Source organism: Camelus ferus, chromosome 7, assembly GCF_009834535.1.
Source record: "Camelus ferus isolate YT-003-E chromosome 7, BCGSAC_Cfer_1.0, whole genome shotgun sequence".
NCBI lineage: Eukaryota > Metazoa > Chordata > Mammalia > Artiodactyla > Camelidae > Camelus > Camelus ferus.
In genome coordinates, this window is record NC_045702.1 from 44,984,783 (window position 1) to 45,009,001 (window position 24,219).

Sequence of the window (24,219 nt, forward strand, 5' to 3'; positions counted from 1 at the left end):
TTCCCAAGTAGCTAGTTTCTCCTGCATTGTTTATTGAAAAGCGAACCTTCTCCCACTAATTTAAAACTTTTTCATATATTGATTTACCATTTATACATGGTTGTATCAGTCTTTTTGTCTTTTTACTATCTCAGCATAATACTGTGTTAATTTATAAAGATGTTCAATTTCATCATTTCTTCTTTTTCAGAAAGCTTCCTGTTGAACAATTCTATTATTTGTCACAGAACAAAAAAAGTGATGTCTATGGAGATGACTCTTTGTAAGTCTGTGGTTCCTTTTCCTTATATGATCAAATAACATTTTTAAGTGGGAATGAGTTATATGAGAAATAAAAAGGTCCAAAATGGGAACTTCTAGAAAAACAAAAATGTTCCTTTTTTTCAGTAGAGATCATTAATTATAGAAACCAAACAACAAAAATAAAACAGATACACTAAAATTTACTAATAGTTTGTTGCATTTAAACAAGTGAAAGAAAAATAGGAGATATATACAGAATAGTAATGTTTGAAGTGATTCATACAGATCATTTCCTTGCCTTTGATCTAGTTATTCAATCTAGTAAGAATCTGTTGCATTTCTTAAAAGGTTCATAGAAAATGCCCCAGCACCCTCAACAAAAGTTTTAATCAGAATTTTATGAGAGAAGTGTGTTATGACAATCTACAAATAACTCTTAATAAAATTACTCCCTGAGTCTCTTTTTTGGATAAGGAATACTTAATTTACCATTTGCTTAGAGGAATAACTTTCTACTGTATTACATTATTGTTTGTTCTTTGAAGTCTGTTGTACATATTATAAGAGCATACTTTAAAATTTTTAGAATAAATCACTGACAGCACTGAAGAAACAATGAAAATACCAATTTTTACACTTCATAAGAATTGTTAGGAATCTGTTTATAGGTAAGAAGTTAATCTAGAGTTCAGCCACAAGAGGGAGCCAGAAATACATGAAATCTGTGGTTACTGGGGCTTATTTATCCCTTTAGGATTAGTAAACTTGCAGCATAGGGTGGCAGTAAAATAATGGGTAAGTTCAGGTCAAGAAATTGGTGTCTCTGAGCATTTTTAATTTTCATTTTACCCTTTCAAACTTTGAATTTTTTTAAAAAAGCTTTTTTTTATTTTTCTTATTTTTTTCCATTTTGAATCAAGTCAATTTTAGGCATGTACTTGTCAGTATCAGCTAAATTTGTCACATGAGAAAAATTTTAGATGCTGACTTAATGTTTCATATATAATATCCAATCTGGTAATTCTAGATCCCATAGATTCTTTTTTTTTAAGTTGAATTATAGTCAGTTTACAATGTTGTATCAATTTCAAGTGTATAGAATAATGTTTCAGTCATACATATACCTTACATATATTCCTTTTCATATTTATTTTCATTATAGGTTACTACTAGATATTGAATATAGTTTCCTGTGCCATAGATTCTTATATTCATTGCCTTCCCACTCCCCTACTCAACCAAAAACATAACTGAGAGACAAGACATGCTTTTTTTTAGTTCTCAGTGCACAAACTTAGCGTCCAAATAAACAAAGATAAACCTTTTAAGATTCATGTGAATTATGTATTTATAATACATTATAGACTATTAAATATGTACCACTTTCTAAACAGAGAAACATAAAAAAAGTAAACAGTATATTCACATTTTACTGACCTTTACCGTCAAATGATGGCATGCTGTTTATTTTTCATAACTGAAATACTTCAGAAATATTTGCTTAGGCTGAAACTAATTGTTGAAATCACGTGAAAGAGGAGGACAATCCTTCTCTAGTGTGGACTTTGTTCCTGGGCTGCACTGTTATTTCTTAGTGTGCTGGGCTAAGAGTAACTAGTAAATACACAACCTTTGAATGAACTGATTCAGAAAAGGCATGCCTCCGGGAACTTGTTCAGCTTTGTCCTGGCCTCTCTGCGACTGGGCAACATTTGCTATCATGAGAGATCAGCAATCCTGGGCAAAGGGACAAAGCACCCACAGTACTTACATGTTTTCTCCAATCAGGCCACACTCAGGTCACTTTAGGTCATGTAATTGTACCACGTGCATGGTGTCAGGCTACCTCAGAGCACTTTGGTGCTTTGCCTCTGAGAGTGAATGTCAGTTAAGAACAAGAGCTCTATCATTAGAAGTTAGAAATGCAAAACGGATGGTGGGTGGGACTGAAGTTAGAATAAGCATAATGGGAAAAATTGATCAATAGACAACTGGTCAACACTCTGGTCAACACTCAGTGTTCCAGAAAGTCAATCAATAACATTATCTTAAAGACACTGTATTTTGCAAAAGGGATACATCTTTATTCTTTTTTTTAAAAACATTTTTTATTGATTTATAATCATTTTACAATGTTGTGTCAAATTATACATCTTTATTCTTAAGCAAGTTTCTAATAGGAATGTAAGCTTTGAAAAGTCCTTAACAGAAATTAAGATTTGTTTCCGTTTTTACTCTAGGATGCCCAAACCACCTAATTCAACAGTAAGGTAAGTATACATAGTTATATTTTCCTTCCCTATTATAATCAAGAAAAAATATTGGCCGTCTGTATGTCTCAGACAGTGTGAAGTCAAGTGAGACTTTTTTCATAGAAGTTTTTTTTTAAAACAAGCAAAAGAGGCTGGTACAAGTCCAAGGTAACAGTATTAGTGATTTCCCCCAGTTATATCCCCTGCTAATCTTTCTTTTTTTAATAAATATTTTAATTTAGTAGTGTTTTAGATTTACAGAATTATTGGAAAAGTAGTACAAAGAGTTTCTATTTACCTCATACCCAGCTTCCCCTATTATGAACATCTTACATTGGTAGGGTACCTTTGTCACAATTAGTGAGCCAATACTGATACAGTACTAGAATTCAGATTTCCTCAGTTTTCCCCTGATGTCCTTTTTCTGTTCTGGGATCCCATGCAGGACACCACATTACATTTAGTCATCTTGTCGCCTTAGGCGGCTTTTGGCTGTGACAGTTCTCAGACTTTCTTTTTATTTGTTTATTTTTTTAATGACCTAGATAGTTTTGAAGATTACCTGTCAGATATTTTGTAGAATGTACCCCAATTAGGATTTGTCTAGTGTTTTTCTCATGGTTAGACTGGAGTAAAGTGTTTTGGGAAGGAAGACCACAGAGGTTAACAACCATTTTCATCTTATCCTATCAAAAGTACATACTATAAACATAATTTATCACAGTTGATATTAACCTAGATTACCTAGTGAGGTAGTGTTTATCAGGTTCCCTCAGTGTGCAGTTAATCTTTTTTTCTCCTCTTTCCATCCTGTACTCTTTAGAAGAAAGTCACTGTGTGCAGCCCACATTTAGAAGTCTGGATTTATACTCCACCTTCTTGAGGTCAGAGTACCTACATAAATTATTTGGTACTCTTTCTTAAGGGAAATGTGTCTCTTCTCCCTCGTTCATTTATTTATTCAGTCACTTCAGTATGGACTCCCGGATATTTATTTTGATACTTTAGTAATAATCCTGTCCTGCTTCGTTTGTTACTCAGATTGGCCATTGAGAGCTCTTTCAGTTGGCTCCTGTATCCATTCCCTTATCATTGTGGCGGTTTGTGTATGAGGGTTTTGTCTCTTTTTGAGTACTTCATCACTTATCACTGTGGGGGGTTTTCTTTTTCTCTTTTAGCATTTCCTTACTTCCTGGCATTCTTGCCTACCTCAGTCCTAGAATCAACCATTTCTCCAAGGAGCCCAGTTCCTTCCATTGGAGAGTGGCATTAGAAACCAAGATCTGAGCACTGTGTTTGCATGATGCTACTTAGTCCCTCTTGGAAATATTAAGCTGGCATTTGAAAATTGTGTTTCAGTTAAAGCAAAATCTGCTCAAAATGCTATTAAATTAAACAATAGGTTTTTGGGGGTTTTCTTTTTTGAAAAACAGCTATGTGAAGGCCTTTGTTTTGGACTTTTCATATTCTCTTCATAACAACATGAAAAGTAAAGCCTTTTTTGTTGGGTTCTTTTTCTCAGATCACCTTTCTGCTTGTAGCCTGATAAGTTCCAGTCTCTTCCTTTGACTGCAACTCCTCAAGCATCCTTGGAAGAGCTGTGTAACGTTTTCATAAAAATCTTGGTAGACCTGCTCAGCAGGGCAGATTGAGTCCAGAAACAGCCCATGCCTCTGACTGAGTGGTTCATAGAAGAGAAACTGAATTCCTTCATTTAAATGTGTATGTGGTTAAGTGAGTGTTTGATATTCTGTCTTTTCCTTATTATTTCTTCTCTATATAGGGACACAAAATGAAAATATTTATAAATCATTTAATATAACAGGGGCAATTATTTTCCACATAGTCTTAAGTTAAAGGAATAAATGTACATTCTGGTCATTGTACTCAAAACTTAAATGGCTTACAACCTGAAAATTTAGTTGAAGGTATAAGTTGCAGCTCTTTTTTAAACAAACAAAAATAACCTTTGCTAAGATTTGCAATATGTACAAGATATTAAATGAAATTTCATAATGTACATAGACTCAAGACATATGAAGTCCATAACTTTCAGGTCTTAAAGTAAAAAAAAAATTTTCCTAAACCATCACCAGATATAACTTAACACTATTTGCTAAGAAATAGACATTTCTAGAATCTGAAGGGGAAAAACTTTTAGCCTCAATCTCAAGTGAAAAGAATTTACTGGGGCCTCTCCCTGCTTTCCTTGCTCCTACCTCTACACAAAGCCGAAATCCAGGCCATAGACAAAAGCAGAAGATCCCAAGAACTACAGATAATACATTTTGCAAAATTACTTCCTATCAAAGAGACCAATCCCAAGAAAGAAGTAGCTTGTGGAGTTCTTGTGGTTCTTTTGTGTATGTGCGTGTGTGTGTGAGATTTAACATGCTCTTGGCCTTTAGAATTTATTTTCTCAGTTAACAAGTTGATCTCTTTCTGGTGTCTCTGTGCCAAAACAAGATATAATGAAAAGAAACATAACAACCTTTGTTCAGGAAGTCTTTACCAACATCAAATTAATAGAACATGGGGTCACCTTGCCCTGGCCTCTGGCCTGAGGCTACATGATATTAGCAGGTTATTCTCTGATAAAGAGAGCACAGGGCCTGGCACATAGGTGCTTTATTATTGCTGTAGTTACTGTTGTGTTTAACAATATTTAAAGGTAATGTCTTCTGAGTGTAATTCCTGCTCATGCTGCTGTTACAATGTCTTCCTCCTGAGATTATTTACTGAGATATTTTCTAGGGACAGTGGACAGACGTGACCATTTTGTGAAATACTCATACCACATTTCCTTAAACTGCCTCAAGTCCATGGAAAATGGTATCAAAAGTTCAAAAACTAATCCCACTGATTTTATATTCCCACTGATTCTTAGAATTTAGGTGAACCTGGCAAATACTGGGAAAAACCCAAGAGAATCAAAATGAATTTTCTACCCAGAAAAGTTAATTAGCACATCCTAAGATAATCACTGCATTCAATTTACTCCTTTAGCCATTCTTTCTAGTATGTTTTATGACACAGTGTCCCTTGCTATTGGACAATATTGGAAGCCTGGCCTTTCTCATTTCATTCCTCACTGTCCCTGGGATCTCTTCCTTTTTTGTCCAGGTCTCCTGCTTCTGACTACTGTACATGGGGGTGAATGAGGCAGGCCCCCAAGGCTTTACCTGTGCAAGACCCTCCCTTAGAACATGGGTTTTCTACTAGACCACAGTAAACTCCATCCTTTCCTGACCCAAGTAGACTGGACACTCTCACCATGAGTACAAACATGTTCATTCCTGCTTTATTCACACAGTTTGCTCAAACTGTAAATGCTTACTTATTTTCAAGCAGATTTGTAAGAGGAAATTAATTCAAAGGGGATAGTTCACTATAGAATCCATTGAATTGAACACTGGAAATATTTATTTAGAACAAATGAAAATCATTGGGTAGCACGGAAAACAAAGCTCATTGAAAGAGCAGTCACTACACCAGTATTTTCATGACTCCAGGGGACATCAGTCAGCTGGAATTCAGGAAATGTCCCGATTCTGTGTTCTCATGTCATCGCAGAGTTGATGTCCTCATGCCTTGTACCACGCGGACTAGTAGTTGATGTGGCACTTTTGAAGCAAAGTAAATAAACTGGGAAAGAGTTTAGTGATTAGCGATAAAATAATACTATACCCAATTCAAAAATGTGTTCAAATGAGAGAGTCTGTGCCAAGGGCAAGAAAACCGAAACACTTTACACAGAAACAAAAAGAGCCGACTAGCCTCGGAATTGACTTTTGCCCAGGCTTTTTTCTCTTACAAATCAATCTTAACTTCTTACGATATCTATGAAAGATCAGGAACTTGCTAAGAATCTCAAACTGTGAGGTATTTCAGAGAGCCCACCAAGATGCCAGGGCTGCTGAATTCAGTACAGGGTTGCATCAGTGTGGTGAGAATATACGGCAAAACCAAACAGAAATGCCTGGGATTGAAAAAATAGCATATGATGGAGAAGCAACATTTTAAAATATGTTTCTTACAGAAATTACTCTCATTATGTCATAGTCACAGCATCCTTAGTGACTTGCAGAAGCTGTTACATAAATTCTACCAATACTTAGAAAACAGTGGGGAAATTTTTTCTGTTAACAAGACTCTAATGTGAACATTTGTGGCATAACCTGTGCATTTATTTTGGCCTGATAAATATGACAGTACACAGGTTTCCTGTTGCTTCTGTGGGGTATCTTTGTGAGCACTTTATATGCAGTCCATCTTTGAAACCCTTTCTTTAGCTCTTCTGTAACAGCCCAGAGCACCTGTACTCCTGGTATGTGTTTACTGTTCACTGCTTGCATGAGCTCTGTTGAAGGTCTGAATCATCCCTGGTTATATTTGCTGGAGGTTAAAAAAAAAAAAAAAAAAAAAGAACAAACAGAAATTGACTGTCTCACATTTCTGGAGACTAGAAGTCCGAAGTGAAGGTTTCAGCAGAGTTGGTTCCTTCTGAGAGCTGTGAGACACTGTTTCGTGCCTCTTGCCTGACTTCTAGCTGTTTGCTGGCAATCTTGGGTGTTCCTTGGCTCACAGATGCATTACCCTTACTACCTTCATGTTTACATGCGTTCTCCCTCTGTGACTCACCCTACTCCAGTATGGCCTCATCCTAACCAACTACACATGCAATGTCCCTCTTTTCAGATAAGATCACATTCTGAGGTACTGTGTGTTTCAACATACAAATGTGGTGTGGAGGGGCAGAGGAACATAAATTCACCCACTAACACTTGGTCTTGCTTTTTTTACATATACTTTATTGTCTAATTATATTTAATATTTCTCTATTCCATGGATTTCCTAATTTTTATTTTTATTTTTATTTTCTAATTTAGACAGCTCTCACACAGTTTTTCTTTTTAAATCTCTGCTGGTTCTTTTTAAGAATTCTGTTAGTTCTTCAAATGATAAGAAAATTATACTCCTCTGGCCTTTTTAACTTGTTGGGGTTTTTTTTTTCCTTCAGTGTACTGGCTATTTTTGGCTTTTTGATTTCTAAACAGTCCTGTGTACACAAACAGGCAGTATATTTTGTTGATTGATTGCTTAAAGAAACAGATGGCCTGTTTGAAAGTTTGGTCCAAGATGGTAAGAGATCACTTTGCATGCTGAAACTGAATGCCCAAAACGATTCCATAAAGTGAAGTACTACAAACAAGAGGCAGGAATGGAAAGTAACTAGAAATTCTTCCTATAGTATTCCAAAAACTACAAAATTCATACATCTTCTGCTTCATGTTTTTATATCAGTTATGAAAGTTTTCCACTGATGAATTCAGTATGATTTATAATCAAAAATTGATTTAAAAGCAAATTTATCTTTTATTTGTCCAGCAAAATTAAGTTCCTATATTTTATGGTGTATATTCCACCAGAATGCCAACTCCATGAGTATAAGGGCTTTGCTCACTGTCACATCCCCAGGGATTAGAACAGTACCTGCCACAAAGAAGGGTGCAATAAATATTTGATGATTAAGTTTTTCAACTGTACTTCTTTCTATTCTGTTTTGTTTGGTTCACTCAACAAAATCTCAGAGAAATCTGCTCCCCGTACCCGATCGAGCACCCATACCACACACACATCTCTCGCGGTGCCACGTTTCCGACCTTTACGTCACCTAAGGATCTCTACACTGGCATTAAAGCCCGAAGCCAACGGCCGTTTCCTCCCACTGTGCCAACGAAGGCTTATGATACAACAGTTTTGAAGACAAGAGGTAAAATGTGACTTGAAATCAGAACAGTATTAATTCTTTTTACATTTGGAGTTTATTCAAAACTGAAATTAAACAAAGGACTCAAGTCACAGTAGTGTGACCCATCAGTAGATTAGGAAAGTTGTTCTCGACTGAGACTGTACTTTAAAATCAGCTAGGACCCCACCACAGACTAATTAAATCAGATTCTCTGAAGATGCTCTTAACTTTTCTTCTTTATACAAAGCCTCCCATGGTAGAACCAGAAACCAAACATTGTAGAATTAGTTGTTTTTATTCTACTTGCATTTTCTATTTTCATTTCCTTCCTGTTGTCTCTATAGTTTAGCTTTGAAAAATTCCATCCTTAGCTCTGATGATCAGCACAAAGGACAATGTTTGGTTCAGAGCATAAGAGTCTGGACATGGGTGTAGCAGTTGTGATGAAATTGAGATCGTCATTGAAATAAGACTCAGAAAGTAATGGGAGCAGCTTGTTCCTCTTGACACCTCGCAGTGTCTTCTCACACATGCAAATCTTGGGGTCTTCTCATATGTGTTTCGTTAGAAAGGATAGTAAGCCCATACACTAGTTGTCAAGTCTCTCCCACACTAGATACCTCGAAATAGAGACGAAACCTAGGGAGAAAGATTGAAGATAGCAAAGAGAAGATAACTAAAGGTGACAGAAAAGGTACATGGTAGGCAGAGATAAATATTTATTGAGTGGGTTTAGGCTGTGAGGTAGGTAAGATGAGAACTGTGCTATAATGCAGTTCCTCTGTACATAAATATTTGGACCCAAATATAAGAACAGAATACTGCCATCATCAATTTCAACCTCAGCAACTTATTAGAAGACAGTAAATTTTGAGAGATTTTATAGTGGAGTGTTTAAGAGCATGGACTTTGGTGTCCAACAGCATGGGTAGTGTTCTGGCTCTGTCACTTACCATGGACCATGGGAAAGTTTCTTAACTTCTCTGCCTCTACTTCCCAATCTGTAAAATGGGGATATTAGTACCTACTTCATAGATAACAAATTAAGTGTTAGCAGCTACTATTTTTATTACATACTCTGCTACCATATATACCATATTGCTACATGCTACCGTGTATCTCTACCATCATAATGATTCCAATATGTGTGCAACATGCTGGACCTTTTCACTGATAAAAGATAGTGAAAGTTGTATCAAATATATGTACATATAGATAAATACATACATATGTATATATGACACTAAATAGGATATATATAAGATAGGATATCTAAGCAATTGAGATTTTTATGATCTTGAGGGGAAGGGTATATAGCTCAAGTGGTAGAGTGCGTGCTTAGCATGCGTAAGATCCTGGGTTCAATATCCAGTACCTCCATTAAAGAAAAAAAAAATTAAATAAATAAAGAAACCTAATTACCTCTCCTCTGGAAAAAATAAGGCTATTGATGGTCATTATTTTTTAAAAAAGAAAGTTTTATGATCTTATTAGGTAAACTGTTAAAGTAAATTAATTTTTTTCAATCCCTAAATTAGGTAATTTCTGAAATTAGTTAGCAAGAAATCACAGAAATGTTGATGAACACAGAACACATGGAAATGTGTTGAATTTATCAAAACATTTTGCAGTGTAGATGTAGACCAGGGACTGAAGAAATAAGTTACCATCTTAATTTTCTGCTCTTCCAAGCATCTACCTGTCCTTGACCAGTTAGTTACTTTTAGGGGATTTTTAAAAGATGGGTATATTCTAATAACCTTTACAAAAGACCTTTCCAGGAACTAGTACTGCATTAGGTTTTCTACTCTGCCACTTATTTTAACTCTTCTTTAGTAGAAATAAGTAGCATATAGGCTAAGAGTGCAGACCCTAGAAGCAGATTGCCCAAGTCCAAACTACTGCTTATTTCCTTTGTGCCTCAGTTTCCTTATTTGTTAAAGTGGAAATAATACTACCTTCTTCATAGTAATGTTATGAAAAATGCATGTGATGATGTATAAAAAGCCCTAAGTACAGTACTGGCTCATAGTAAATGTTTGTTCTTATCACATATGGGGATGGGTGCTCAGAACCTGCTTTAATGTGGACCTTATCACAGGACCAGAGGAAGCCATGCTGTGTTTAGTAAAGCTTATCCAACTACCACTAATACCTAAGAAGCTGTATTCTTTAAATGTTCTCTTTCAATATCTTTTTGGTAAGCAAGTGCTAACTCTACTTCTTGATATTTAGGCAGGGAAAACCTAAAACAGGTAGTAAAAAAATGTATTTCCTGGGCCTTCAGAGGAAGATTTACAATTTACCTAAGAATCCCTTTCATTAATAAGATACCAGCGCAGTGCCCCCTTGTTCTGCTGACAGAACTTGGGTTCGAGACTCATTCTTCCTCTGTGTCGCCCTCATGCTGCTCATTAAGGGAAGCAAGAATTCAAAGCTATAACTATGTAACTAAAGTGTGCACTCACATTCCTCCTACCTCCTATTATCTTGTTTCTGTTTATTGTACCCGTAAACCTCATTAATTAGAAGACTGCTTTTCTGAAAATTTTTAGGTAATCTTTTTTTTTTTTTAACTTTTCAGGTAATCCTTACAGATACGAACTGCTTGATTTTCCCATGGATTCAGAGAAGAAAGCCTTGGCTTGGCCAGGACAGGGTGTATATTATGATGTAAGTATTTCTTAAAATGTGTGTTTAAAACAAAGTAAAAATGTTTTTACTCTATATGTTTGTAAAAATCCAAAAGATAGTTTGGTTTTATTTTCTATCTGGATGAAAAATTTGAGATTTTGACCATGAGTCACTTTTTTGTTTTCTAGCTGATTTCATATCCTTTTGGCAGATATGTAACGTTTCCACAATTTATTCTTGATTCATAACATGTGAAGTAACTCCAAAGACTCTCCTGGATCTCTTTCATTCTTTCAAGCAAAATCAGTATCTGAGCACCTCAGAAATATGAGAAGTCATTCTGGAGGCCATAGTTTATTCTGTCAGTTTCCCTCATTTCTACCTGCTCATTAAAATGCTGCTGTCCTCATGTCACACCCCTTGGCAATCTCAGTTAGCTCCTCTTTCCCTAAGTGTGAAATCCAGGGCTTTAACTGAGCTACAAAAGACTCTTCGATTCTGGCCTTCCTACAGCCTGGCTCTGCTTGCTGGTCCTTGAACAAGTTCATGGCATGCAAGTTCCTATTCCTGGAAGGCTAACCTCTCAGGCCATTCTGCCCGTCTCATACTTGCTCTTCAGGGCTGAGCTCAATCCTCATTGTTTCTTTTGCACAGAAAGTGAACCAAATCAAGAGGCCTATGTTCTAGTTCCTGCTGTAACTGCCATTTGTTCTCTAAGTGATATTAGGCATTTTGTTTCTTTTCTCTGAGCTTTAAAAAATGTTTTGGTATAATTTCAGTAAGATCTGTCCTACAAAATTCACAGGATATGAGGGTCATATGAAAGATATGAAAGCACCCTGAAAAATAGAAAGTGTTTCCATTTATAAAGAATTATTCCAACTGAAGTGATTCCCTCTCTTCTGACTCTACAACACTTATAACCAGTAACTTTGCACATGTATTTGTATTTCATCAGCTAAATTAAAGGCTCTTTGAAAACAGAATATAATATGCATATTCCCCACAGCACTTCATACATAAATATTTTGACTGATTCATTTGATTCTTCTAATGGTTAATCCCACTTTCTTAATCTATTCTAATTGATCTTAGTTGTCAAACTTCCAGTCATTCTTCTGGCACATCCCTAATCCTAATCAAGTTTTGCACTTCCCTGGACAAAGAAATAAAAATAAAATTGATAACTGAGTTTGTTGGGAGTACCTCATGACTCATCCTGGCTCTAAAACTTATCAGCTGTATAACCCTGCATAATATACTTAACACTTCAGTACATCAGTTTCCTCATAGATAACACAGGAATAATAATGAAATCTACTGATAGGGTTGTCTTGAGAATGAAATGCATGTAAAAGCACTCAGTACCATATTAGCACATAGTAAGCACATACTACATGTTAGCAGCGCTAAGTATTTTTATTCCAATGATTATAACACTTTGTTGACCTACCAACATTAAGAAATGGATAGTCTCAGAAAAGAGAATACTCTAATAAAAAGGGTTTAACCTTTAAAAAACTTAGTGCTGGGACTTGATTTTAACTGAGTATTTTTTTCTTTTTTAAATTGAATTATAGTTGATTTACAATGTTGTGATAATTTCTGGTGTACAGCATAGTGATTCATGTATACATATATATTTATATATTGCTTTTCATATTCTTTTCATTATAGGTTATTACATGGTATTGAATATATTTCCCTGTGCTATACAGTAGGGCCTTGTTGTTTATCTGTTTTATATATAGTAGTTAGTATCTGCAAATCCTGAACTCCCAATTTATCCCTCCACACCACTCCCTTATCCCCTTAGTAGCCATAAATTTATTTTCTATGCCAGTGAGTCTGTTTCTGTTTTGTAAATAAATTAGTATGTGTCATTTTTTTTAGATTCCATGTGTAAGTGATATCATATGGTATTTTTCTTTCTCTTCCCAGCTTCACTTAGAATGACGATCTCTAGGTCTCTCCATGTTGCTGCAAATGGCATTATTTTATTCTTTTTTATGGCTGAGTAGTATTCCATTGTATAAATATACTAAAACTTCTTTGTCCAATCATCTGTTGACAGACATTTAGGTTGTTTCCATGTCTTGGCTATTGTAAATAGTGCTGCTATTTGAACATTGGGTGCATGTATCTCTTTTCAAATTAGAGTTCCCTCCAGATATATGCCCAGGAGTGGGACTGCTGGGTCATAGGGTAAGTCTATTTTTAGTTTTTTAAGGAATCTTCATACTGTTTGTCATATGGCTGCACCGAACTACATTGTGTAGGAAGGTTCCCTTTCTCCATATCCTCTCCAGCATTTATCATTTGTGCATTTTTGAATGATGGCCATTCTGACTGGTGTGAGGTGATACTTCATTGTAGTTTTGATTTGCATTTCTCTGATAATTAGCAATATTGAGCATTTTTTCATGTGACAGAATATTTTAAATGTCATTTTGCCTTCATCCTTTTACATTACATGTATATGAAGCTTATTATGCTTTCAAGAGTCACAGAAATCTTGATACCTCTTTCCCACTCAGACCCCAGAGCTGGCCCTAACTTTTTGCTTGTTGGCCTGGCCCTGTTTCCCCCATCAGAGTCATTACTGCTCACTAGACCAGTCACTCTAGTCAGCACCTCTCCTGCTACCACTCTCTTCCCTCTGCCATCTTTTCTCACTGGCCATTTCTAGCCATTCAGAGCCAAGCCAATCAGAACATTCTCTTTCCTTTTATAACTGGCAAACAATGTTAGACTCTTCTGTATCATTTTTGTCATTACTTGCTCAAGTGGCTGAAGACTTATTCTTTTCATTTCTCAAGAAATCAAGCATTTGGCCTTAGTTTTGCAATGTGAAACCATTATTTAGGATAAACTCTACCTTGTAATCATCTTTTGAATAAGATGAGATATAATCACAGAGGAGAGGTCAAATGCCATTAACCTTCCTAACCTTAGACTATTTGAAATATTTTACAAACCATTTTCAAAGCCTAAATGAGCCTACTACCAATTTTCCATAAATATTTAGAAAGACCTTTGGCTTTCCTTGGAAAGACAACTCACTCATATCACCCTTACAAAGGAGTGTGGTTTTCCTTCTTGAACCAGCTGCCATCTTCCAATCTGAAGTGTCTACCCTCCTCCTAGAGGTATTCCTCACTCCTAGGACAGTTCTGTCTCTCTGCAATAGCATGCATAATCCACACTCATCTTCCAATAACGATAATGAATTGGACTAACAGACAGGCACCTCCTTTAGAAACATGTCATCTTACCAAATAACTGGTTGCCCACAGTGCACCTCTCCATGCCACTAGCACCCTCAGTTTCACCTTCTCACCTCCTCATCCCCAGCAACCAAGGTACCCAAATAGGAAACACTCTAAGGCACACTCTTCCCTACCATGCAAGCTCCCCATTCACTGTGTTGCCCCATTGCTTTTCCTTCATTCTATCCCAGGCAGCCCTTTCCTCCCACTGTGCATCCTCTTGTGCCTTCAACTCTCTCTCTTCCAAAGTCCTAACTAGATACCAAAGAAGCATATCCCTGCCAGTCTCTTATTTGCTGTATCTTCTTTTATTCATTTCATAAGCAAATGACAAAGTTCCTAATCATGATTTCTTAATGTAAAAATGGTACTGATACAATATAATTAAGTGAAATATGATCCAATAAAGACCCAGTAAGTGTCCCCAGTGCTAAAGTCTCTCTAGAGGGCAAAGTGGTCTCCATAATAAACCTTTTCTTGCTCCCCAATAAACCTATTAAGCCCCGTCACTCAAGACTAAAACAAAACAAAAATATATACTTAATTTTTGTTTCACTGAACATATTATAACAGTATTAATTTCTGTTATTTTATGGCAGTTTATGGATTTTTGGTGCCTAGCACAGGGCTCTTAGAAGCTTGCACATAGTTTTGCATATCATAGGTATTCAATAAATGTTTATTAAATAATTTATGAGTTACATAGATTTTACGGGCTATGCTGGGAATGTAACAACCATTTATATAGCACTACTCCTCTGGGAATGTATTCGTAATTCAAAACACCTAACATCACTCCTTTGCAGACAAGAGTTTCTGCTGAGATACTTATATCTCAGGAATTGGAATTCCTTCCTGCTTTGTACTTACCTTCCATATCAAATACAGGCTTTACCCTGTGAATAGCATATTTAACCATTGAATACCTATTGAGTGAATGATTGCCAGCAGCCCCTATCTCACTGTCCTCTCAGAATAACATCACCTTAACATACTGAAAATTGGCCAGCTCTCCACTCTCAAATGTTTCCTGACTCTTAAAGAGTTCCCAAGACACCTCAGGCTACAATAAATGTCACATTCCCTATTTTCCTCCTCTGTGCCTTTGACTGCATTCCACGAGTTCACTGCTGTTCGTTAGACTAGGTTAAGAAATAAGATTAATCTAGAACAATATTTGAAAAAGCCCTTCTTATTTCTAAATAAGCTGGCTTTGCAAATCATAATAAAGAGAAGGAAAATGAAGAGAGCCTTCTTTAGCCCTGGATAAGCAGGCCACATATTTGTGAAAGGTTTATAGAGGTGGTTATTTAATGCTTCTTGAGACAGTTTTTTACTATGTGACTTTTATCATGACTACTCTATGTATGTAATATGGGGTTCCCTCCAACCTTACAGGGTTGCTATAAGCAGCATTACCCTTAGGCCCAGGAACTTTAAAAGGCCCCATACTTTATAAGGCCTAGCTCTGGCCTTCTCTAACTGTGCCCCTCCTATGGGGCAGGAAGTTTATAGGGACAAGAGGACATGTCCATTTGGAGTCCATGGTCCCCAGTCTTCTGCCCCAGACTGATTCTGGACTGCATATTTCCTGACAAAATAGCTTTGAACCCAGTTTCAGGGCATTCATGGAGTCTGTTCCTCAAGTGAATCCTCCCAGTGGTTGACCATGCTGCCAAGCTAGTACAGACCTTTAGGCTAAAGGGGTGGCCAAGAGATGGCTGTTTGCTGGAAGTAGAGGTAACAGGTATATGGCGCGTGAGCTTGAGAGGCAGTGTATCCACATACACAAGGCACCTCACAGTTCGGGATGAAAGTGGGAGTAGGAAGAAAGCAGTAGGGGTGCTGAGACCAGCAGCCAGTGGTTGACTGTTTCTGAACCACCGTGTCCCAGTACAGAACTCGGGATAATCTTAGAAGTCTAAATTTGAACCTGGTCTTCTAGGCTGTTATGAAGATATATTGACAAGGTAGGAAAATGAAACATATTTATTTAACAGTTTATTTGCTTGGTTTATAAATTAAACTATTTAGACTAATGGAATGTGGGCTCTCATTGTACTCACACCCCAGGACCTGAAATGTTAGGGTGGGCCTGACTGCCAGGGCAGCAAGTTCATAGGGTTCAAGAAATGTTCATTCCGTACTTTTCACCTCCATCTATACTTCTGCTTTTGCTGTTACTTTGGCCCCCTTCCCTCTGCATGTCACTCAAGGCCTGCTTCCTGTGGGATTACCTAACATGGCCTCTTGTCTCCTCCCAGCCCCACTTCCCTGTTCAGCAGGAATCAATCACTCCCTCCTCTGAACTTACAAATAATTTTGTCTTAACTTCTTTCATAACAGAAAGTTACTTTTCATCTTCTAGTCATTTATATTCACACCTTATCTCCCCTTCTAGCCAGTACGCTCCTAGTTGGCCAGATTAGTTTCTGATCCATCCTTGCTTCCTGCCACTACCTTGCACATATAGGTGCTCAGTCAATATTTATTGAGAATCATCGACCTGAGACAAAGTGAATTTCTAAGTAACCAGAAAGACTACAGTGAAACTCGTTCATTCATTTACTTTTGCATTCATACCTTCTTTTGAAAATACAAAATCAAACTCCATTGGTAAAGCAGTTATGTCTCCCAAATGAAAATTTTTATTCAAATCTGAGTGACTTAACCTTCATCAGAAATTCATAAAGGAAAGATATCATATGGTGTCATTTCAGGTGAGGAAAGAGAAGTGGGAGTCACACAATTTTGGCTAAACTTAGCCAAAGGAGTACCTCAGAGCCCTTTATATCTCTAATAAAATTTCACCAGAGGTAGAGTATCTCCTAGAATATTTCTCCAAAGTACATTTTGAGACTCCTTGCTAATGCAAAAGATTTTTAGAAAAAAACCTCACCATTCCTTTGATAAAATATTGTGTTTAACTCTAAATATGGTTACAGTTGCAGAATATTAGTAATTAATGAAGAAAAAATAGTATCTGACTTATGCCTGGAATTTCCTTTACCACCCCCTTCCTGCTGAGATAGTGAATCGACCCTCATTCTACAGATGACATTAACAGCAGTGATCTTTTATATTCATATTCTAGTTTCCTGAATGTGTTGAGAAAAACAAGCCAATATTCTACCCAAAACCACCTAAAACCTTCGCTCCTAACACTTCTTTAAATTCGTGGGACCCTATTAACTCTCTGAAAGAAGCCAACATACAAAGAAATCTTGAGAGGTCCCACTGGATCACTTCGTACAATCATGATTTTACAGGTATGAGTTCACCTTAATACGAGTAAAAAGAACAAAATTGGACTATTTGACAAATGCTGTTACAAGCTTTTATCTTCTAATATTTCTCCCTGTTTCTTAATCCAAGTACTAATAGAAATAAGGTGGGTGGTAAGTTCCTCTTGGTAGTAACTGAGAAGTTAAGTTCGTCTTCATTTTATTGGTTCTGATTATGTTATAAAGGGAAATAGGTAAGTTTTTCTATAAAAGGTCATTTAAGTGCCATTCTTCATTTACTTTAACCAAATAATAAGATGTAATGTTTCCATTAAGGTCTGGGGCCCATGAACCCCCTTGAACTGGATGATTACCATGAAAAGGAGGTAGCAGAGTTAACTGGACAGATAGGATTTGACCCAGAGCCTGTAAGTAATGGTAGTCAACTCTCAGTTATTTAGGGGGAAGGTATCCAGGTAGTGAGCTCTTTCTTGTTTTGCCCACTTTTTATTTGCTTTGTGAGTATGGTGACCAAGCTAGCAAAGGGAAAACTTAACTCAATTCAGAAATTAATTAATAGCCCACTATTTCGAAGATCAAGCAGGGTTTCTTTTCCTCATCACGGTGCTGGGTTTTTGGTTTGGTTTGGTTGGTTTGGTTTGGTTTGGTTTGGTTTGGTTTGGTTTAACAGATTGTCTGCCATGCTTTCGCTGCTAAATTTACAAAGGAATTGGTTTATGAACATTTACCTAGTAATTTAATGTGATTCTTAATAAATTCCTTGAATCTTTGCATATTTTGTATCTTGTACATTATCACTGCTTTTGAAGAGAGAGTCTTCTTGCTAATATCCACATAATTGAGAGTTGGCTGAATTACAATCAAAAGCAAATAAATTCTCTGCAAATATCAAGAGATTTCTTAATTGATTGTATGAAATGGCTTGAAAGAAATGATCAAGCCCTATAGTGATAGAAGTTATAATCTCTTGGCTTAATTATGTAAATGAAACAAAATGACCTAATAGTATACATTTATGTTATTTTATTTGGGACCTAAATTTTATCCTCTAAAACTGCACAGTTGTTAAAATTAGTATTTTCAAAGATGTAGACTGGAAAGATACCCAAAAGACAACTATAAGATATCTCAATATGAACTCTTTTTAGACTGAACTGAACACATTTATTTTACATTAGCTTCAGTATTTCCCATGACGATATAAATCATAACACCAGAAGCAGTTCCATAGACTGTGCTTTATCATTCACTGAAGGGTTTTTAATTTTATTTCTCACTTGCAGCAAGCATTCTCTCAGCCTAGAAAAGACTATACATATACTCTGACATTGCCAAGTGAGCTCAGCAACTGTCTAGATTTCCCCAGATTTGACCCTGTAGCATCTAGCCCCTCAGGAAGCAGCTTTATCATTTTTACAAGGAAATACATGTATAGTTATACAAAGGATGCTTGTCAGGTATATCATATGCAAAATTATTGTGCAAATAAAGCAACACCTAAATTTTTATTAATAGCAAGATAAAATATGCTTAAAATAGTTAGAGGTTTAAAAGAATGTTTCAGTGAATCTTGCTGGTTTCTGATTAAAGCATAAATAACAGACTCTGGGAGGGCATGTTTGTATTCATTGAAATATTTTGTTGTATAGAATAAAATAAAGGTACTAAAAACTGCTCCTTGCATAAGGGGATACTATCAAAGTAGGACATGATATATCATATGCCTTTCTGTCTATGATAAAGTTACAGTGCATTTCAAAGAGCTGGGATTTTTTTCCTTTTTTTTATAGTATCTACTTGAACCTGATTAACTAAACGTTATAATAAATTTGTTGATAACACTATGGAAACTCCGTCAACTATGAACAAATTAGATTCCAAAAGGATGTTCCTAAGTCCATTTTATTTTCTAAGTCCAAATTAGAATGATTATTTTCTCATCATTCTTATCTTTATTATCTTTGCCATCAACTCCATCATTATCATATATCAATTCTTTTTTAGTTTTCTTTCTTCAACATATTATAAAAATGTTTAAACATACAGAAAAGTTGAAATAATTTTACAGTTAACACCCATATAGATTCTGCTATTAGCATTTTACTATACTTATTTTATCACATATCTATCCATCTTTCCATCACACCAATCATCTGTAAATACACTGGTTTTTTTTTTGTATTTCAGTGTAAGTTGCAGACCTTAGTATGTTTTAACCCTAAACGTTCAGCATGCATATCATTAACCAGAGTTCAGTTTTTTTTCTTTTAAGGTAAAATATACATTTAGTACAATTGCACAGATCTTAAGTGTCCATTCAATGAACTTTGACAAACGTGTACACCTTCATAACCCAAGCCCCTGTCAAGATATTGAACATTACCATCATCCCAGAAAGTTCCCTCATGCCTCTTCCAAGTCGACTCCTCCCTGTTCCTCCTGCTCTACCACAGATATATATCTATTAATAACCCTTTGACTACTCTCACTGCTTTTGCAGTTTCCAGACATGATTGAGTTCACAATACTTAAAACGTCTCAAAAAGAAACACAGATACGACAGACTCCCCTCAGACCAGTGTTTCTCTAAGCATAGCACATCACTGGCCTCAGCATCACCCAAGGGCTCTAGAAAGCAGATTCCTAAGCCCCACTGCAGACCTTCTGAATCAGAATCTCAAAGGATCAAGCTCAGGAATCTGTTTTTCTGCCAGCTCCACGGTTGATTCTGATTCAACCAAAGTTTAAGAACCCTTGCCTTGACCTAATAAAGAAGGCTTTGTCTGAGATTTAAATAACTGTATGTAACTGTTAACACCATCTGTTGGTGATGGGCAGAAATTTGTTCCAGTAGTTCTTTTATATCTTTGAAAATTTGAAAGCAAAGAGTTCCTGCACAGAGAAATTTCTCTATAGCCAAGTAAAAATATGCCCTTATTAGAAAAAACAGGTAGAGGAGAAAAACATGTGCTTTTTAGGACCCAAGTTTCAGTGTCTTTTTCTTTATTTTTATTTTTTTTTATTGAAGTATAGTTAATTTATAGTGTCTTTTATTTTTGTCTTTATTTTTATTTATATATTTTACTGAAGTATAGTTAATTTATAGTGTTGTGTTAGTTTCAGGTATACAGCAAAGTGATTCAGTTACATATACATTATTTTTCAGATTTTTTTCCATTATAGGTTATTACAAGATATTGAATATAGCTCCTCAGTGTCTTTAAATAAATATCAAAGAACACTGCAGTGTATACTCCTACCCTCTCCTATGTTTACTCATATAGTGAAAACGGGTATGACTTTTGACCTGCCATTTGTGACAATATCCTGACAATGCCAGATTTATTAACTAATTGATTTTCTCTTTTATTATGCCACCACTGCAGCAAGAAAAATTCCATCCTGTCTTAAAACCCACCCAACCCTTGGAAGGACGAATTGCCCGATTGATTCAGAACCGACGTCCTTTGGAGGCTGTTGTCCAAAAAAGACCACCTTCCTGTCCCGATTGTACCCCTAGAGTTTTGTGTACTTTTCATACCTTAGTACCCAGTTCTACAGAAATGATGGCTCTCAGAAATAATATGCCCACAGGTGTGACCCATAAAAAACAGAAAATTGAAGACAAGATTAAGGAAGAACAAAGCTTGCTATCTACCTATGCATTTCCATCTTGTTACCCAGCAAAAGATCTGGCTAATATTTCTGACAAACCATTTCCAAAAATCACGGATACTAAAAAGACAGAAGATTTGTACTGGAGACAGCTGTCATTAAAGCCCCAAACTATACCTTACTTTAACCCAGACCATTACATTCAGTATGAACATTTAAATCAGTATAACATGTGTCAAAACCCCGTGAGCCTTAGTAAGCACTGTCTTTTACAAAATAAATCAGACTTGGAAGCTTTCAATTTAGAACATTTTTTAAGTAAGCCAGAACGGTTGACCTTGAATATGGGAAACGATGAAGAAACAAGACCTATTCTAGGTTGGATTCCTAGAGCTGGAGTGGCCAAGCCTCATACCAACCTGCTGGAGCTTAAGTACTCTTTTTCAAAAACTGAGGCACAAAAACGTTTCCATAAATCAATTCTAGAAGACTATAAAGACCTCAGGGATAAGGAGCATTCAGGGAAGAAACACCAATTCTATGGCCATAATTCTTATTATTTCTATAATTGAGATATTCATCTTTCCCTGCAAAACCCAGCCTCTTGCAAGAAAAGAAAAAATATAGCAGAATTTTTTCCTTGTTGCTGGAATCTGTTTTCTAGAGAAGCCATAGGAACTTGTTAATGAGGTTTATGTTTTCAGGAATTTAAGTTAGGATCTGGTCAGAAGAACCCAGAAAACACCATGTTCTGACTTCAAACGTTTTAACAATTTGGCAATAAAATATTCGAACCAGAAAAAATGTACTGTCCTTAATCTCATTTTCAAATTATAATCCAAGGAATTTTTCCAAAATCATGATCAACAATGAATATGACAAAGATTTACAAAAAATGAATGTTTGAAAAAACTCGAATTCCCAATAATTGACAAATGTCTATACAAAGTAGAGTAACTTAATAAAATAAATATGTGAACACTGTCCATATATGTAAAAGTTTGTATAAAATAAGATTAGGTGACAAGACAAAACTCAAATGCCCAGTTAACTGAGGGACAGACAGCTCTACAAACATTACCTTAATAAAGTCAGTATGTGGGCCCTGTTCCTTTATGTAAACATGAACAAGATAGGTCAGCAGAAAAGACGAAACCTAAAATGCTCTGCATGCACAGACTCTAAGTTGCATGTTTCTTTTCCTTTAACCTTCTGACAGAGAAACATAACCATTTCTTTTATGCAGAAAAAAATGATTTTATTGTGAAGATCTAGCAATGGCTTTAATTAGTAACTGATGAACTTTAATTGTGGCAAGAAAGATAGTGTCTTGGTCTGTTTGGGCTGCTATGACAAAATACCATAAACTAGGTGGTTTATAAAGAACAAACATTGTTTCTCACAGTTCTAGATGTTGGGAAGTCCAAGGCCATGGCACTGGCAGGTTGGTGTCTGGTGAGGGTCCACTTCTTCATTGACAGCCGTCTTCTCACCGCAACCTCACATGTGGAAGGGGCAAGGAATCTCTCTGGGACTCTTTTATAACAGCACTAATCCCATTTGTGAGGGCTCTGCCTTCATGAACTAATCACCTCCCAAAGAACCCCCATCCCCTAATAATCTTGGGGATTGGGATTTCAATATATAAATCTGGGGAGGGGGAACACAAACATTCAGACCAGCTGATGATGGCTTGATATCAATCATTCTAAAGCCAAACATCATTATTTTTGGATGGTATCCACCAAGAGTTTAGCTAATCCCTAAATGCAAGTCAACTCATTTAATGAGCCAAGAGGTACATTTTAGACATAGTTTATTATGGAAAGTTCATGAGGAAGTTCTATGAGTGTTTTGTTGAGATTTCTCTCTTAATTTTTGTTTTTGTTTCGTGACCAACATGTCATTTGATTACACCCTCTTAAAAACTATTGAGCTAAAATTATAGAATTTTTTCCAAATTCTATAGCACTAGTTATATTAGGTGTGATAGGTATTGTGGGAAGCAAAAAGTTACATGGTAAAATAAAACTGGGGACAAGAAAGCCGATCACGTGACTTAATCATGGGATTCTCCATAGCCTTTATTTATTTATGTTTGTTGTTGTTGAAGTACCATCAGTTACAATGTGTCTTTCTGGTGCACAGCACAATGTCCCAGTCATGCGTATATTTGTTTTCATATTTTTTTCATTAAAGGTTATTACAAGATATTGAACATAGTTCTCTGTGCTATACAGCAGAAAATTTTTTAAAATCTATTTTTATATATAGTAGCTAACATTTGTAAATCTCAAACTCCCAAATTTATCCCTTCCCATCCCACCTTCCCCAGTAACCGTAATATTGTTTACTATGTCAGCGAGTCTTTCTGTTTTGTATATGAGTTCATAGTGTCCTTTTCTTTTTTTTTTTTTAGATTCCGCATACAAGTGATATCATATGGTATTTTTCTTTCTCTTTCTGGCTTACTTCACTTAGAATGATGATCTCTAGGTCCATCCATGTTGCTTCAAATGGCATTATTTTATTCTCTTTTATGGCTGAGTAGTATTCCATTGTATAAATATACCACAACTTCTTTGTCCAGTCGTCTGTTGACAGACATTTAGGTTGTTTCCTTGTCTTGACTATTGTATATAGTGCTGCTGTGAACATTGCGGTGCATGTGTCTTTTCAAATTAGAGTTCCCTCCAGATATATGCCCAGGAGTGGAATTGCTGGGTCATATGGGAAGTCTATTTTTAGTTTTTTGAGGAGCCTCCATACTGTTTTCCATAATGGCTACACCAAACTATATTCCTACCAGCACTGTAGGAGGGTTCCCTTTCTCCACATCCTCTCCAGCATTTATTGTTGCTGGACTTTTGAATGATGGCCATTCTGACTGATGTGAGGTGATGCCTCATTAAAGTTTTGATTTGCATTTCTCTGATAATTAGTGATATTGAGCATTTTTTCATGTGCCTATTGGCCACTTGTATGTCTTTATTGGAGAATTGCTTTTTTAGGTCTTCTGCCCATTTTTGGATTAGGTTGTTTGTTTTTTTTGTTACTAAGTTGTGTGAGCTATTTATATATTCTGGAAATTAAGCCTTTGTCATTTGCATCATTTGCAAATATTTTCTCCCATTCCATAGGTGGTCATTTTGTTTTCCTTATGGTTTCCTTTGCTGTGCAAAAGCTTATAAGTTTAATTAGGTCCCATT

The 24,219-nt window shown here is 36.0% G+C and overlaps 1 protein-coding gene across 1 annotated transcript in view; it reads left to right on the forward strand.

Annotated features, from left to right (window-relative positions):
* C7H7orf31 (chromosome 7 C7orf31 homolog) overlaps positions 1-21,796 on the forward strand; it is a 39,346-nt gene extending 17,550 nt beyond the window's left edge. The window contains exons 4-10 of the mRNA XM_032483838.1: positions 191-262; positions 2,484-2,513; positions 8,087-8,268; positions 10,832-10,920; positions 17,245-17,419; positions 17,711-17,802; positions 20,782-21,796. Of these exons, the coding sequence (XP_032339729.1) occupies positions 191-262; positions 2,484-2,513; positions 8,087-8,268; positions 10,832-10,920; positions 17,245-17,419; positions 17,711-17,802; positions 20,782-21,582 (1,441 nt within the window). The 3' untranslated portion in view covers positions 21,583-21,796. The remainder of the gene's footprint in view (positions 1-190; positions 263-2,483; positions 2,514-8,086; positions 8,269-10,831; positions 10,921-17,244; positions 17,420-17,710; positions 17,803-20,781) is intronic.
* Positions 21,797-24,219: the final 2,423 nt, after the last annotated feature.